General features: G+C 36.0%; 2 protein-coding genes across 5 annotated transcripts in view; both read left to right on the top strand.

The window, feature by feature from the left end:
• Positions 1-11,354, top strand: part of rapgef1a (Rap guanine nucleotide exchange factor (GEF) 1a) — a 28,988-nt gene extending 17,634 nt beyond the window's left edge. For 3 of the 4 annotated variants that reach the window (XM_016290444.1, XM_016290445.1, XM_016290443.1), the window contains 14 exons: positions 2,969-3,061; positions 5,092-5,168; positions 5,297-5,402; positions 5,973-6,048; positions 6,810-6,894; positions 6,991-7,083; positions 7,465-7,650; positions 7,730-7,814; positions 7,900-7,994; positions 9,030-9,108; positions 9,188-9,289; positions 9,828-9,925; positions 10,028-10,156; positions 10,385-11,354. In XM_016290444.1, coding sequence (XP_016145930.1) covers positions 2,969-3,061; positions 5,092-5,168; positions 5,297-5,402; positions 5,973-6,048; positions 6,810-6,894; positions 6,991-7,083; positions 7,465-7,650; positions 7,730-7,814; positions 7,900-7,994; positions 9,030-9,108; positions 9,188-9,289; positions 9,828-9,925; positions 10,028-10,156; positions 10,385-10,535 — 1,455 coding nt within the window. In that variant the 3' untranslated portion in view covers positions 10,536-11,354. The remainder of the gene's footprint in view (positions 1-2,968; positions 3,062-5,091; positions 5,169-5,296; positions 5,403-5,972; positions 6,049-6,809; positions 6,895-6,990; positions 7,084-7,464; positions 7,651-7,729; positions 7,815-7,899; positions 7,995-9,029; positions 9,109-9,187; positions 9,290-9,827; positions 9,926-10,027; positions 10,157-10,384) is intronic. The other variant, XM_016290446.1, reaches the window with a different exon arrangement.
• A 1,939-nt stretch (positions 11,355-13,293) lies between these two features.
• The window catches only part of anapc7 (anaphase promoting complex subunit 7), an 11,719-nt gene continuing 7,552 nt past the window's right edge, over positions 13,294-17,460 (top strand). Inside the window, exons 1-3 of the mRNA XM_016290442.1 lie at positions 13,294-13,509; positions 15,023-15,212; positions 16,943-17,062. Coding sequence (XP_016145928.1) covers positions 13,409-13,509; positions 15,023-15,212; positions 16,943-17,062 — 411 coding nt within the window. The 5' untranslated portion in view covers positions 13,294-13,408. The remainder of the gene's footprint in view (positions 13,510-15,022; positions 15,213-16,942; positions 17,063-17,460) is intronic.

Below are 17,460 nucleotides of genomic sequence, written 5' to 3'. Positions count from 1 at the left end.
GAAAAAGGTGAACCAAGCGACCTTAATTCACCAGTCTGCAAGCGCTGCTATAAATCATGTGCTGCCATGGGAACATTTGTCACTCGCTCATCCTGATTTGTTCAAGGAGTTAAAAGATCGACAGGTAAATGTGTCTCTTTCGACTGATTTAATTTAGACTTTTATTTTAATAAGATCAGTATTATTTTTAGTATTAGTAATAGTGATGAAGGGCATATTACTGCTAAATATGATCATGGTTTTGCGCAGCTTGTCAGTGCACAACGGCTCTGTGTAGTTAATGCTGCTCAGTGTGAAAGCACGCACGTGATGGAGATTTACCGCTGATTACAGAACCGGCTTTACTGACAAGATGCGCGTTAAATATCGCATGGGATTTATCGTGCAGCCCTACTCCACACATACAAGACCATGGAAGAGACCAGTGCCACAGAAAACCCACTTTCTCGGTGGAAAAGGCATGAATCAAGCCTCCCCATTCTTTCAACATTTGCCAAATATTACCTTTGCATTCCAGCATCAAGCTCAGCCTCTGAGAGAGTTTTCAGTACATCAGGCTTGATCTGTAACCCACTAAGGTCCAGACTATCAAGTGACAGCGTTGACACATTAGTTTTCCTGTCCAGAAATCTGCAGCTAACAAAGGAGCTAGCAAAAAAAATAAAGACTGAAAATATATGAAGATGTGAACCCATTTTATTCAGCCCCCCAAAACTAACGACATTATTAACTGTCTTGATATTTACTTTGAAAGCTTGAAGCTCGCGATTATGGTTACATTTCCGACACGTGCTTGTGGTGTTCGGCCAATCACAATGCACTGGGTCAGCTGGCCAATCAGAGCAGACTGCGCTTGTCAAAGGAGGGGGCTTTGTTGAAAACGACGTGTTTGAGAGAGGCGGGGCATAGAGGACCTACAATAATGTACAGTAATGTTCAAAAAACGCATTATTTTTCAAATAAAGCTTGTCAACATATTCTGTTACACCAAATACACAAAATAATGATCTTTAAAATAGCATCATATGACCCCTTTAATACTATGGTGCAGCATTTCAAACATCGCAGTTATGATTCTGTAGTTTTTCAATTCGTCTTCACATGCTGAGAAGTAGCACAAACATGCAAACCCTGCTGATTGTCTAATTATTGACTCTGTGTAGGTGTGTGTGCCAGAAGGTGCAATAGGAAACATGTTCATAATAGCTCACATGAATCACAGGTGCTGTAGCCTGTAGGCAACAAATAGTTCACAACTTCAATTAACGGCAGCACTGCCTCGTTAGGGTTCAGTGATTTTTTTTTTCCTGCACACGCCTCTAGTCTTTAGTGGCGGAGATCTAAAGATTTAAAGAGTCAAAAGCATGTACCACACAGGGGTCCTGCAACTGTGACCTGCTGAAAAGCTCAGGTTAAACATGCATCATCCCGCAGGGACTCGTCGGGCTCCCCGCTGTTAGGTGACTGAGCTGCCTGTTATGATGTTATGTCTGCTGAGCTGTATCCTCTGACTAAGTCTACTGAATCACAGGGAACTCTTTTCGATACCTCTTAAATATTAAACTAAATATAGGTGATCTGTCTCAGGGTTAGTAGCTGGTACTTTGTGTCCCATTTCTTTATATTTATATATATATATATATATATATATATATATATGGAGTGGCAGTAATTCAATGGATCAGCTTTGAGATTTAATGTCTATATTTATTTAATGATGGTGATAATATATTTTTATTATAGATTATTATTATTATTAATGTATTATAAAATTTGTAACTTATTTGTATTATTTTTTTATTGTAATCTGATAATATAATAAATAATATCACAGTTGGAATAGTCATACCCAATACATTTTCATTCAATACACAAAATGCAATTATTTGTGATAAAATAATAAACTAAAAAAAGTTCATTTCATGCGAGTATTGCAGCTCAAAGTGCCTTACAAAAAATGTGACCTACGTTATGTTAAAAACAGATAAAAATTACAGTAAGATTAAAGATGAAACCCACCATAGATGCAAAGATTAAACCCATAATAATAAAAGAAGATGAAATTAGTCTGCATAAAATGCATAACAAGATATGTAAATTAAAAATAAGTAATACTAAAAGAAAGCATAATGCATACAATGCTTCAGAGAAGTCATTGCTAGTTAAAAGCTGAAGTAAAAAGATATGTTTTAGCTTTTGTTTAATTGTTTTTTCCTTCATAAAAATTCACCATATCAAAACAAAATTAAAAATCATCCAGTCATACCACAATAATAAAATTTGGACTGGACTTGGACTGAATTAAATGTAATAAAAACCCATTGTAATCTACTTTAGATTGGCAGAGAAAATAGTTCCTTCCTATTACATTCGTCTGCACTGGAAGCACAAGGCTTATTGTGACTGCTCACATTGTAGTCAATGAAGCTGTCTGCTCAAGAGTCTGACGTCAATACACTTGTAATGTAGACAGCTATGTTGATTAGAATGGGAGCAATAAAGTTTTATTACATGATAAATGATGCTTGCTTCCAGTTTAGAGACAGTTAATGATCTTATTTGGCGAAGGAATTGTTTATTGTGCTAGTTATGAATAAATGTAATCATGTATTGAACATTTGATGTCCTTCATTGTATTTCTTCTGCTGCAGTTGAGCAGGGAGTCACCTGAAGCCTTGCATTACATTGATTTTACCACAATTAAGAGTGTTTTAAGCAGTTAACTTTAACGCAATTCAGCTTCATGTAGTAAAATCACTCTAATGCACAACGTCGTACCAAGTTTCCAGAGGCAGGTCGTGCTATATCTTGCTTTGCTACCAAATGTCCTTTGATTTCAGGCCCACCAGAGCAATAGATTCCTTCTGCCAAGTTTAATTCTTCATCTTTGTGGGCATCAGCTCCGAACCACACCTTTACTCTGACACCTGGCAATCCTTGTGCTGTCCTCCCTCTTGTTTTCCTGTAGAGTGAAAGTGCTAATGATGAAGGTGGGGAGGGTGAATACGTCAATCTGTATTCATCCAACCAAGCCAATGGAGATGTGACTCTCTCCAATGGAGTAAGTAACAGCATGTCAGCGTTTGCAGCCGACATGTCGGTGCCCTCACATGCTGCGCTTGTGCTGTTTGTCACTGTAATGCTTGGCTTTGCATCATGCCACTGGTTAATTGCAAATTTTACTTAACACCTGCCATCAAAGCCACAAACAAGAAATCTCTTGCATGCTAATCTGAGCTTTTGTCGTAACCAGCCGTGACTCAGTATTGTTGCATAAGAAATTTTGCCGTGCCATGCTGGGTTGCCCTGCCCACAGTAAAATTCAATTGGTTCAAAATCCTTCTCTGTATTGTTGGACATATGTCTAGTATGTATTTTTGTGCAAGATTTTGCATGCAGTGTAGCCGGAAAAACTACCTGGGCAAAAAAAGAGGCCTGTAGTTTTTCAGTGGCTTTGTGTGCAGACATTGTTGTGAAATCGAGTTGCTCTGATAGAATTCGAGAAGTGAAAAGAGGAATTGTTGATTTGATGATTGTGTGCTTTCCAAACAATAAAACCTGCAGTTGCAGCAGTAATTATTAAAACCCTTGGAACAGATCATCAGATTTGTCCCGATGTGGTATAATGTTACACAGTCATGTCAACATTACATTTCTGCAAAATTGTATTTGACATTAGCTTTAAAATATGGCATGACTAAAAAACCTTATTTGGTGAAACAGTGAATGTGCAGTCTAATATTTTGGTGTTTGCATATACAGTAGTGTTTGTAATTATCTACTACAGTGTATATACATATTTACTATGTATAGACAAAAACTGTGATGTGAAGTCACATAAGCATATTTTCCTTGGTGATGCGTTGTGTTTGATTATAAATTAACAGCTTTGCGCAAATGATTTATCTAACCTCATGTTTGATAATCATGGATAATCACTTATCGATGCATGTCATGGGTATTAAGGCACTTTCTGTAAAGCTGATATATATATATATATATATATGTGTGTACTACAATTTAAATGTATGGGGTCAGTAATTTTTTTTAACAATAAATTAATACTTTTATTTAGCAAGTGACATTAAAAACTTTTACATTTCAGAAATTTTCTATTTTCAATACTTTCCTTTTTACATTTCTATTCATCAAAACATAATGCTGAAAAATGTTTCACGATTTCCACTGAAATATAAAGCAACACATAATAATAAGAAATAATAACAACAATAAGAATAATTTCTTGAGCACCAAATCATATTAGAACAATTTCTGAAGGATCATGTGACGGACTGGAGTAATGACTGCTGGCAGCTTTACCATCCCAGGAATACAATACAATTACATTTTCAAATGTATTTAAATATAAAACTGTTATTTAAAAAAAAAAAAAAAATTTTTTTTTAAAGTGACATGACATGTGGCCAAGTATGGTGACCCATACTCGGAATTAGTGCTCTGCATTTACCCATCCAAAGTGCGCACACACAGCAGTGAACACACACACACACACACACCGTGAACACACACGGAGCAGTGGGCAGCCATTTATGCTGCGGCGCCCGGGGAGTTGGGGGTTCGGTGCCTTGATCAAGGGCACCTCAGTCGTGGTATTGAAGGTGGGAGAGAGCGCTGTACATTCACTCCCCCCACCTACAATCCCTGCCGGTACGAGACTCGAACCCACAACCTTTGGGTTATGAGTCCGACTCTCTGATCATTAGGCCACGACTTATTGTTATTATTTTACAGTATTACTGTTTTTTATCAAATAAATGCAGCCTTGGTGAGCATAAGAGACTAATTTCCCAAAAAACTTTCTGACCTCAAACTTTTTCGCAGTAGTGTATATAGTTATTCAGTGACTTTACTAAATTGTAATGTGTTATCAATATGCCTTGTGAATGTTTTGTGAAATGCAGAACTATCACCTTGTGCTCTTCCCTGTATTTTGCATTTTATTAAAATGTAAAATCCTGCTGTCCTGTTACTGTGAAGCATTTTGCCAGAGAAGTCTCTTTTTCGCCCCGTTCTTCTCTGGATGGAATGATGATCCTAATAGTCCCTAAATATTTTTTCTGTCATTGCCAGGACTCTTCTTGTGGTGCCGAGGACTCACTCCAGGACTCGGCTTCAGAACACAGCAAAGATCCAGCTGACAGAGAGGGGTAACACTCATTGCTTTAAAGAAATACCTCAGAAATCTGTTTTATGATATGGCGTTTATTTTCTCCCACCGGAAAATGCCTTTTCTTCCATGTTTTGTACTTTTGATAAGCTATCCTCTCATTTACAGCTGGAAGCAGAAGTGTGTGGACTCCGAGTTGACCTCAGAAGACGTGGATGAGCTCTACCTGATAGACCACGATGAGATAATGTCTCGGTTAACACTAAAGCAAGAGGTACAACTTATGAGAAACAGAAATGGCAATCTTTAATTTTAGAAGCTTATATCTTGATTTGCATTGGTTGCAATGATGATCAGAGCGCTAGTGTGCTCTCTGCTGCCCTCTGCCTGTGAATTAAAGCCACTGCAGTGCCGCTGTGGCTAACCCCAGTGTTGAAGTACATGTGAAATACTGCTGTTCACACTGCAAGGTCAGACCTACTGCAGAGAGCATCTCCGCTGAATTAATACATGAGAGAGTTAATAAGTGGACCACTTGTACTCTGCAGTAAGACAGGAAATATGACTCTAGTGAGCAGACATGCTGCTTCCTGTTCCCTTCTGCTTTTGAAAACAAGAACGTGTCTTGAAATTAAACATCCTGACATCTCAACATGTGTTGGGGTTCAGCTGATCCTAAGTATATAGGGCTTCCTGAGGACCAACTGGTTGTTCAACTAGTAGATTTTGAAAATATTATTTTGCACATGCCTCTGAGAAGTTATATTTAGGAGCTGATTACATGAAAAGCTTTAACTTTGACCTGCTTGTCGAAAACTGCATAATCCTAATCTGTGTTTCTCAGAACGATGACGGCCCTGACGTCAGAGCTGGATCAGGCGATATTTTATTAGTTCATGCCACCGAAACAGATCGCAAAGGTAAGAATAAAATGTAGAATAAGAATAAAATGCATCATCCAGGTGGATCCAGCTGCACACTGGTGGTGGTTGAGGAGAGACCCCCTCATATGATTGTAAAGCGCTTTGGGTGTACAGCAACACACAATAAAGCGCTATATAAATGCCTCATTCATTCAAGTATAATCTCTTCTAATCTGAATTATTTTGTGTTAAATGTTTATTTATTTAATAACACATGCATTAAACAAAAAATGTAGCATTTCAACTACCGTTCAAAAGTTTGAGGTCAGTCAAAAATGTTTAAAGAAATTAATACTTTTATTTAGGATGTATTTAAATGATCAAATGTGACATTTACATTGTTAAAATCTGTTTCATTTAATGTATCACGGTTTCCACAAAAATAATAAGCAACACAATTGAATGTTTTCAAAACGTTGATCAGATTAAGAAATGTGTCTTGAGCAGCAAATCATCATTTCAGAATGATTTCTAAATGTTCATGTGACACTAAAGTCTGGAGTAATGATGCTGAAAATTCAGCTTTGCTATCACAAGAATAAATTACATATTAAAATATATTTTAAATAGTTTAAAATATATTTATAATAGAAAACAGTTATTTTAAAGTCTAATAATATTTTAAAATATTACTGTTTTTAATGTATTTTTTTGACACCAAATTTTGAACGGTGGTGTAATTTATTTCTATTTCTCATTTTTAAATCTTAACCTATAATTATGATTAAATAAATGTATCTTTATGTTCTCTTTTGTAGATCGGGTTTTATACTGTGAAGCTTTTTTGACCACATACCGAACGTTTCTAACCCCAGAGGACCTAATTAAAAAGCTCCGCCATAGATATCCTTTCTGAGGGTGCAGGAGGGTACTTTATAAATCTTTGCATTGCTAACCTTTTTACACTCCAAGCTTCTTTTCGCCCTTGACTCTGAACACATTTACCAGATTTTCTCTCAGCTCTGACATTATCAAACAACGAGCTAGTAAAAACACATTCTTCGTGCTGGTGCGCGTCGTGGATGAGCTTTGGTGAGCTGGAATTCAGATTTTCCTTGATGATATGCTGTTTTGCCATAATCTGGCCACATACAAAGTTGGAATACCATAATATAAGAAGATTACAGCTCAAGTTCTGAAGGCACTTATGCAGTTACTCCACACTATTTACTCTGAGGCCCATGTGATGACACAAGAAACTGTAAACACATGTACAGTTTAACATTTGTTGACATAACATGTAAACATTTGCCACAAAAATGTAGTAGATTTCAAATATTGTTCTACAAATAATTGTGCCTCACAGTTTTTTAAGCTAGTAGTTGTTTATGGTTTCATATGTGAAATCTGCAAGTGACTTGTTGTTGCCTGTGAAGCATATTTTAATATGAACTCTTATTCATACGCCATCAGTTTGGTGGAGCTGACAGAAGACATCCTGAAGCAGCTCATGGAGCTTGTGTTCAATCTGTTGTGTAACGGTGAGCTCACCCTGGCCCGGGTTCTGCGCAAGAACATCCTAGATAAAGTCCAGCAGAAGAAGTTGCTGCAGTACACTAATTCCCTCAAAACGCTGGCTGCACGAGGTGTGGCCGCCAGGTAATGCTCACCTAAATCATCTTTCTTTTAAAAATGAATCATTTAGAGTGAAGTTAAGTGATTTTGACTTTGTTAACAGGCCCGGCACTCTGCACGACTTCCGTAGCCATGAGATTGCAGACCAGCTGACTCTCCTCGATGCAGAGCTGTTTTATAAGATAGAGGTATGACTTCTCTAATGTCATTCATCATGCTTTCTATCTTGAAAGATTCCAGATTTTCCAACACGTTTTTCCTGTCCTTCTGCAGATTCCAGAGGTGTTACTTTGGGCAAAGGAACAGAATGAGGAAAAGAGCCCCAATCTGACCCAGTTCACAGAGCACTTCAACAACATGTCATACTGGTATGATGCTCTGATTCTCAAGCTGGTGTAAAACTTTCAGCGTTTAAGAAAAGAAACGTCAGGTGCCACAGCATAGCCAGAAAACTAGTCTTACGAAACTGGCCCATATTACAAGCTTATTCTGCCAGAACCTCACTTAGGGTGCGTTCACACTTGGCTTGTTTGGTTCGATTAAAACGAAACCTGGTGCGATTGCTCTGTTAGTGCGGTTCATTTGAGCATGTGTGAACGCTGCCATCCGAACCCTGGTGCACACCAAACAAGCGGACCGAGACCGCTAAAAAAGATGGGTCTCGGTCCGCTTCCAAACGAACTCTGGTGCGGTTCGAATGATATATGAACACAACACGGATGCAATACATCTAAACAAACCAAAAACAGGAAGTAATGACAAGATGCGACGCTATGCGACATGATTTGACGACGCGGTGTAACCAAAACAAAATGAGCAGAGGGCAATCATGGAGCAACGATGAGGTAAAGTATGAGCTCCTTGTGAGTTTGCAGGTGGTGAAAATAAAATTATATGTACACGCAAGAATGAGCGCGCTTAGTCCAGCAGACAGCATTAGGTGTGTTTGACTTAAAGTGGCACTGAGCAGACCGATCGGTTAATGGGTGCTTTGATATCATACACCCGCAGCACTGCTTTAAGTCTAACGCACCTTTTGTTTGGGGTGTTTGGTGAGTTCCATCACGATATATACGTCATTCAAGTCGACCAATCAGGTTGTGAACGTATCACTATGCCTTTAGATTCGGTGTCTTTAGGTTCGCTGTCAAAAATGCCAATGTGAACGCTTAGCGGACCAGGACCATTTTCCTTTTTGGTCCGGACCAAATGAAGCAAACTCCAAGTGTGAACACACCCTTAGACTCTGTCTATGTCTGGTGACAACTTCCCTATATGATACAAAAAATTTTTAATTGCATTCATATAAATCTCAACCTAAAATCTTATGTTGATGGAGAAAACATTGTTTATGGACACGCTAATAATACAGTACATTATATATTTTAATCTCTCTTTTTAAGGGTTCGCTCCTTAATAATCCAGCAAGAGAAACCCCAGGATCGGGAAAAACTACTTCTAAAGTTTATAAAAATAATGAAGGTACAAACTAATTTCATTCTTCCAAATTTAATCTAATCTGAATCTAATCTAAATGAACCTGTGTCTCTTTGTAATTTAGCACTTAAGAAAACTCAATAACTTCAACTCCTACTTGGCAATATTATCAGCGCTGGATTCGGCGCCTATCAGAAGACTGGAATGGCAGAAGCAAACATCGGAGGTAAATCACAAACTCCAGAGCTGGGTAGATGACTTACAAATTGTAGTCCGTTACTGATTACAGATTACATGATGAAAACTGTAGTTAGTAACATAATCTAGGTTACTCACGTTAGGTAATGTATTCTTTAGTAGACTTATTTTTATTAAACTTGTTTTAATTTACCATTAAACATACCATATTGATATAAAAAAGCAAAGAGAGAGAAAATACATTCCTTGAAATATTTCTTTCTGTCTGTCGTCAAAGCTGAATGTGATTTTTAGAAAGGAAAAAAGTTAGGGAGAATCAATAAATTATGAATAATTTACTGCCATTGTGGGAATAATATGTAATCATGTAATCCATAAAAAGTAACAGTAATCGGATTGTGAGCATTTTAAAATGTAATATACTTGTATTACAAGTACTTAATTTTTGGACTCTGATTATATAATCCAGATTACATGTAATCAGTTACTACCCAGCACTGCCTGTCTCTATATTATTGCAGTGCTCAGTTGATCGTTACAGTAACTGATATCTGTTATCATCACAGGGTTTGGAGGAATATTGCACTTTAATTGACAGTTCCTCCTCCTTCCGGGCGTACAGAGCAGCTTTGGCAGATGTGGAGCCTCCATGTATACCGTATCTGTAAGAACAGATGTTAAGCATTAAAAAGCACATTTTGTATTGATTGTAAAATGTCATATTCATCTTTAACGACTCTTTCCCCTGTTTTGCCGCAAAATACAGAGGTCTCATCCTCCAAGACCTAACTTTTGTGCATCTTGGGAATCCTGACCTCATTGATGGAAAGATCAACTTTTCCAAACGCTGGCAGCAGTTCAATATCCTGGACACTATGAGGCGCTTCCAGCAAGTGTGAGTACTTGGACAACCCCTTTGACATTCATAATCAAGTGAAGACTAAATATGCAGGACTTGATTGTATCTATTCAAATTGTATTAGATTGTGAAAATGTGGCTGGGACATTGTTGGTTGTTGGTGGTAACCTACAGATGTCTTTTTAATAGATGTCTCTTCACATTTGATATTTTCTCAGCTTCAAATGAAGCTTTTTGCATGACTTCTACTTTTCTTTCTTTCAGGCACTATGACCTTAAACACAACGATGACATTGTGTCATTCTTCAACGACTTCAGTGACCATCTAGCTGAAGAGGCATTGTGGGAGCTCTCTTTGAAGATCAAGCCTCGCAACATCACTCGCCGGAAAACAGAACGAGAGGAAAGGACGTAGCTTGCTCGGCTAGAACAACAAACTGCTTTTAAAAGCCACTCTCCTCTGAAGTTGCAAGACACAGCAATCACAAGTTTAGCAGCTACGAGACTGGAAACGATACTGTATTTCTGTTACAGTTTACTGAAACCCTTTTTATTTATTTTTTTTTGCAAAAAAAACGTGATTCGATTTTATTTTGTAATTGCACTGCGTCTGAATTTGTGTGTAAATTTGAAGTGGAACAGTGGCAAGTGAGAAGACCGAAAACATGACTCTGATATGTTTGAGATCATAACCTGGGATTTGTGGTGATATTCCATGACCGTCTCGCCATCTGGATGTTTGCGGTGCAATCTAGAAAAACAACTGCGACTCCAACTGCAAACTGATACCATGATGCCTCAGTGGGCACTTTGGATGTGGAAGTTCCTTGAAGACTGATATTTTTATTTATTTATTTTGTATGTTACAAATGCACATAAAGACTCTTTGGGTTTAGGGGGATTGCTGTAAATTCAGCTGCTGGATTGAACAGCTTGAAGCATGTATGATAATAGGTCATTATGAGGAGACACAGTCTCAGTAATTAATAGCACTCATTAGGATTTTGTTTCTTATTTTCTGCAAGATTAACACAGTATCCAGCTGAACTCAAAAAGGAGCTTTTCTGGATTTGAAATTTCGAATTCGAAATTTTGTTACTAAAATTCTTTAAGCAAGAGTGTGCCAATTTTAATGTGCATCAAGTTCCCGTTTGAAATAATTCCGATAATTCAGACTCTTTATCCCACGATTTGGACTTTCTCACAGTTCTGAGAAAATAAAAAAAAAGTCAGAATTGCAAGATAAAAATTGCTAGCAATTCCGAGTTTATATCTTACAATTCTGACATTTTTTTTATTTTCTTTTTAGAATTCTGAGTTTGTTTGTTTTTCTTTGTTTTTTCCATGGAATAAAATTTTTTTTAAAGATAATTGTGACTTTTATCTCACAGTTCTGAATTAAAAAATAGTCAGAATTGTGAGATATAATCTCACAATTACCCTTTTCCCCCATAAATAACTACATATGAATGTTTCTGTTTATATTAAACTCATCCTTATCATTTTAGCAATTTGAGGCCTATTTAAAATCAGTTGTCTTCCGATTACCGATAATTGCTGATAATCAGGGAAACGCATTATTTTGTTAATCGTGCATGTTATTTATTTGTGTATTTATGTGTGTAGACGGCGTCTTCTCCTGTGTGGTTTTTGCAAGAAAGATTTTAGGAGTTGTTACAACTGTTTGTAAGGTACATTTCAATACTCTTCACTTTTTTGTAGATCTCCCAAAGCCATCGCAGTGATCAAAGACCTACTATCAAGTGCTTGAAGCTGTTCATAAAGTGGTGTCGGTGCGATTTATTTTATACAATGCCGTTTTCCTTTTGTTTTTTAAAAGGATTTTACTTGGACCTTTGCAGAGAGATTTACTCTGTTGTGAGATGTGATCAAATGTGCACTTTGAAGTTGATTGTGGGAAGCAAAGATTAAAAACTGTTAGGTAACAGTTTGAAGTGGACATGCATATGAGCCTGAACCCCTGCAACAACGCTTACATAGGAACCTTTTCTTACCTGCGAATTAGACTGACGTTGGTTTCAAAATTCCAAAGAGCCCAGACCATAGATCATCACTGTTTGAACATGATGATGATTCAGTTGCATATAACATACAACTGACATGTACCTCTGTACACATAACCCTGTGAAACCTGGTAAAATAATATACATATCATCAATGTCTTTGTTTTGTGTGTGTGTGTGTGTGTGTGTGGGATCCATTTGTTTTGGTTAGGGGACACATAGGATTTAAAGCTGTGACAAAAAAAATCTGTGCGTGAATAATTAAAAATGTAGTTAAGGTATATAAAAAGATGTATTTTGGAAGTAGTTTGTCGTATATGTGAACACAATTATGTAGACAGCATTACCCAATCGAGAATTTCTCTGATAACCAACAACTCGAGTCCAACCTCATCTCCAAAGCCAATACAAAATGAATAAAGTTATTTCTTACAAGCTGAAATAAATAAATATTGGTAGTTCATATGAGTGCATTTAATTATACTGATATTAAGATAACTAATTACAATCAACTTTTTTTTCTTTTTAGATCTTTCTTGTAAACTAGCGTAGATTTACACATTTAATGTAAAAATAATGTGGGTAACACATCTCAGATAATTTGTTATTGTTTCATTCAAATTCATATTGTCATATCTGACTTAATATTGCAGACTTGGCACATATTTAAGATTACTTTACAGAAGACATGCGATTACTATTTTTATTGATGCATCTATCTCAAGAAAACATTGTTGAGGTAGGAGAGTAGCTAAGTGTCCAAAGCGGAAGTCCACATTATCTCTCTAGCTCAGTTAGTAAGATAAAATAAAAGTCTCAGTGATTTTTCTATGATTCCGAAAGCTATCATTCAAACACAAGTACACACTATTATCTAACGTATGTACATCATCTTTTCACCGTTAAAACTATCGTACTGCTAAAAACTATTTTTTCACAATCTAGTTTAAAACTACGGCTGTCAATAGATTAATATCCAGCAAATCTAATAATTAACGTAATACACGGAGGATCATAAGAAATAAGAATAATAATGTTTAAAACAACATCAACAGGGTGGAATCTTTGTAAACATCGCTTGTCAAGGGCGGAGACTTTTCGTTTGGCGACCCGAGTTGTCCCCAATCCGACTTTTATTTTGAAATCGCATCATTTCCTGCCGTTTAAAAAACTCTTCTCTGTAGCACTGCTGCATCTTCCGCGGTGTCGCAGCGCGTTTGTTAACTGGAATTGTGCTTTGAAGTTGAAAGCTAATCGATTGAAGATGAATGTGATCGATCATGTGCGGGAAATGGCAGCGGCCGGGCTGCACTCTAATGTCCGGATCATCAGTAGTTTACTCCTGACCATGAGCACCAACAACCCGTGAGTGTCTCCAGTGCTTCACTATACGAGTTAAAACAGATCTGGACGCTGTCAGGTGTCAAGTGAAGTTTGTGTCTGTTCAGTGATGATATTAAAAGTCAACGGTTTATTTATTATATCAGTCATTCTGGAGAAGTGGGACAAAACAGGGGGCAAAATTGAAAAAATAAAACCTTGTAAATGAAACTACATTTATGTATCTTATATGTACTGTGCTATGGTTCGATACAACCCCCCAACTTTTCTCTTTTTTAACAAAATGTGCTTTTTTTTTTTTTTTTTAGCTTGGACTGTGTACTATAATTTCAGCTTTATCTTTGACAGCATTCAATATGTTTTTAACATTTCAAAACACATTCTCGTGTTAGCAGACAGATTACACTTTCACGTGTGACCGACAATTCCACAACAAATATAAAATATCATAATGAAATATTATCAAAATATTCAACTGACGGAGGTGACGCATCTGACGGAGGTGAGGCAACCCTGAATTTGTAATAATTTGAACTATCAAATACATTACTGTATTAAAACAAACACGACAAACAGTGAGTATGTTATTGTTTATAAAGCTTTTATTCAAAAGTCACATTGAAGTATTTAGATATATCATTGGAATAGTAAATCTTATGGTGGTGACATCTGACAGTGTTGACAAATTTGCCATTTCTTTCACAAAACCAGTGGAGTTCATGTAGTAGCCATTTTCTTTGTTTCTGTTGATGCTAGATGCTAATGGAACCTGCTTCAGGAGAATACAATTATCTAAATATTTCAAATAATTTCCTCAGAAATTGGAAGATGGTGTTGACATATCATGACTGTGACACAGGAAATATTAACATGAGGAGTTAAAATATGCTAAAACTAAAACTTAGCAGAGCCTGTCTGACACTGCTGTACTCTGCTGAGGTGAACTGTGGCAAGGGGCTCCTTTAGAGTGACCGCTGCCCCTGATTAACGCTGATTTTATTACATTTTATTGAATGTCTGACGTTGTTGACAAAAAGTGGGGACGCAACTTTAAAATCTTATGAAACATGCATGTGTCATTAAAAAACAACCTTGCTTTGATAGGAGATATTAAGTATTGCTTTTGATAAAACAAGCTCTTTTTCATCATTAAAAAATTTTTTTTTATCCATTTTATTGCATATGAATGCTTGAACCCTTCTCTGTGGTCACACTGTTTTAGATGTAGTGAGAGGACATTAAGAAACACAGATTTGGTATAATAATGAGAAAATTAATTTGAAGGTGATAATTGTGTTAAATACATTCCATTATTAATCCCTCATGACATTTAAAATTGAAAATATTAAAAAATTTTCAAGCTAATAGCAGTTACCCTTGCTGGACCTGTTTTGTCCCACGTCTGAAGAATGACTGATATGCACAACAAATCATGCAGAAGCAGAAATACAGAAATGTGTTGTTCTGTAAGCTCACTTAAAGTAAAATCGACAGTAGAGCAACAATTGACCGTGGTGACCATAGTTCTCTTTTTCAGGGAGCTTTTCTCACCGTCTCAGAAGTACCAGCTGCTGGTGTATCACGCGGATGCTGTTTTCCATGATAAAGAGTACAGGAACGCAGCCTGTAAGTACAACATGGCTTTACAGCAGAAGAAAGTGATCAGCAAAACATCTAAAGTGCGTCCATCCAGCACAGGCGGCACAGCATCTGCAGTGCAGGCACAGGTGAGCTCCACCCCCTAGAGGATCCAACCACGCCCCCTGGATCTTGTGTTCTGTAGTGAGGGGCTACTGGGCCCTCATGCTGGCCCTCACACTAAATTACTGCGCTACACATCCACTGAAACACCACAGTTTGCTACATTAACACTACTTGAATTGTTTTTGCCTTTTAATTAGCTTTTATTTATATCTATTTTTTTCTTTTTAATTTTAGGTTTTAGTAATATTATGCAATTTTGTCATTTTATTATTATTATTATTCTTTATATTTCTATTTATTTCTCTGTCTCGCTTTTTTATTTCAGTTTCACTCATTTCAATACCTAAATGTATTTTCAGTTAGTTGCCAACGCTACATTTTTAATTTTTACATTTTAAGTTTTCATCTAATATATATATTTGATTTTATATCCGCTTTATTTCAATTTCCAATTTTTAATAGATTTATTTAATAGTACCAATGGTTAGAAATGTAGATTAATTAGAATGAATTAGATTCGGTGTTATTGTATTATTTGAATGCTATGATAATATTTATAAAAATTTTGAATTGGCTTTTATTTTTTTATTTTTTTGGTTTTCTTTGAAATATTAGGTTATAGTAATTTTATACATTTGTCATTTTTATTTTAAATTTCTTTTTAATTTCAGTTTTTGTCATTTTAGTACTCCAACTTAAACTTATTATATTTCAGTTACTTGCCAAGGCAACATTTCATTTTCATTTTTTTTTAAGTTTAAATTTTAATCTAATACTTTATTTTTTATTTCAGCTTTATTTCCATTAACTATTACTTGTAATTTTATTTTATTTTATTTTTGGTTTAGTCACTTCAGTTTGTGTTCTTAGGTAAGTGCATGCTAAATTAATTAATCTAAAACGAAATAACTATAGGTACTATTTTTTATTTATTTATTTTTTATATTGTGCACCACTGTCATTAAAACGTATATTATATTACACAACAAAAGTTTGGTTCTGATGTTCAAATGTTTATATATATATAATTATATAAGAAGTTTCCTATAAATTTTTTAAGGCTTTAGTGTTATGAAACATTATTACAATATGTAATAACTGTCTTCTTTTTTTAATACACTTTAAAATGTAATTTATTTAATGAATTTTCAGCATCATTACTCCAGTCTTAAGTGTCACATGATGTTCAGAAATCATTCTAATATGCTGATTTACTGCTCAAAAAACATTTCTCATTATTATCAATGTTGAAAACAGTTGTGCTTCACATTTTTTGTGGAAATCATGGTGCAGGTTTTCTTGATTCTTCTGGAGAAAATGCAAAAGAACACCATTTGTTTAAAAGAAACAATGTTGGTAACAAAATGTTAAGTGTCAAGTCATTTTTGATCAATTTAATGCATCCTTGAATAAAAGTATTCATTTCTTTCAATGGAAAAAAAAATTGTACTGACCCCAAACTTATGAAATGTAGTGTATATAATAAAATATCTAATATAATTTCTATTTGATCATTTTATTTAAATTTTTGTCTGAAAATATAAAGATCATGAGCAATCGTGATAGTGATACTTGTCTATGCAAACACTAATGATTATGATTTTACAAAATTGATAAGAGTTGCAGTTGCTGTGGCGTTTTGAAGGAAACTGTGGTTAACATGGTGATTTTTGTTATGACTGCCATATTTCTCATGTTCCTGTGTGAATGAATTTTTAATGTGGTTAACCAACTCTTTGTTCATCACCTACAGAACTTGCCGTCAGAGATTGAAGTGAAATATAAAATCGCAGAGTGTTACACTATTCTGAAGCTGGATAAAGATGCCATAGCAGTGCTGGAGGGGATCCCTTCACGCCAGAGAACGCCAAAGGTGTGTTTTCACACTCTGTCATTGGTTTTACAAGTCTGTGTGTGTGTGTGTGTGTGTGTGTGTGTGTGTGTACGCGTTTTTGTGACAAATGAGGACATAAATTTGTATAATGACAAAGGTATGACATAGGTATTACAAGGAGAAGGTGACTTTTCAGGACATTACCCCATGTCCCCACTTTTCAAAATGCTTATAAATCACACAGAATGGAGTGTATTGAAAATCTGAACTAGCACAAAGTTTCCTGTAAGGGGTAGGGTTGGTGTAGGGCAATAGAATATACGGTCTGTACAGTAGAAAAACCATTACGCCTATGGGATGTCCCCACTTTTCACAAATGTAAACCTGTGTGTGTGTGTGTGTGTGTGTGTGTGTGTGTGTGTGTGTGTGTGTGTGTG

Source organism: Sinocyclocheilus grahami, unplaced genomic scaffold (assembly GCF_001515645.1).
Source record: "Sinocyclocheilus grahami isolate Dianchi unplaced genomic scaffold, SAMN03320097.WGS_v1.1 scaffold259.1, whole genome shotgun sequence".
NCBI lineage: Eukaryota > Metazoa > Chordata > Actinopteri > Cypriniformes > Cyprinidae > Sinocyclocheilus > Sinocyclocheilus grahami.
The sequence above is the reverse complement of the archived record's forward strand: the minus strand, read 5'-3'. Positions and strand labels throughout refer to the sequence as shown.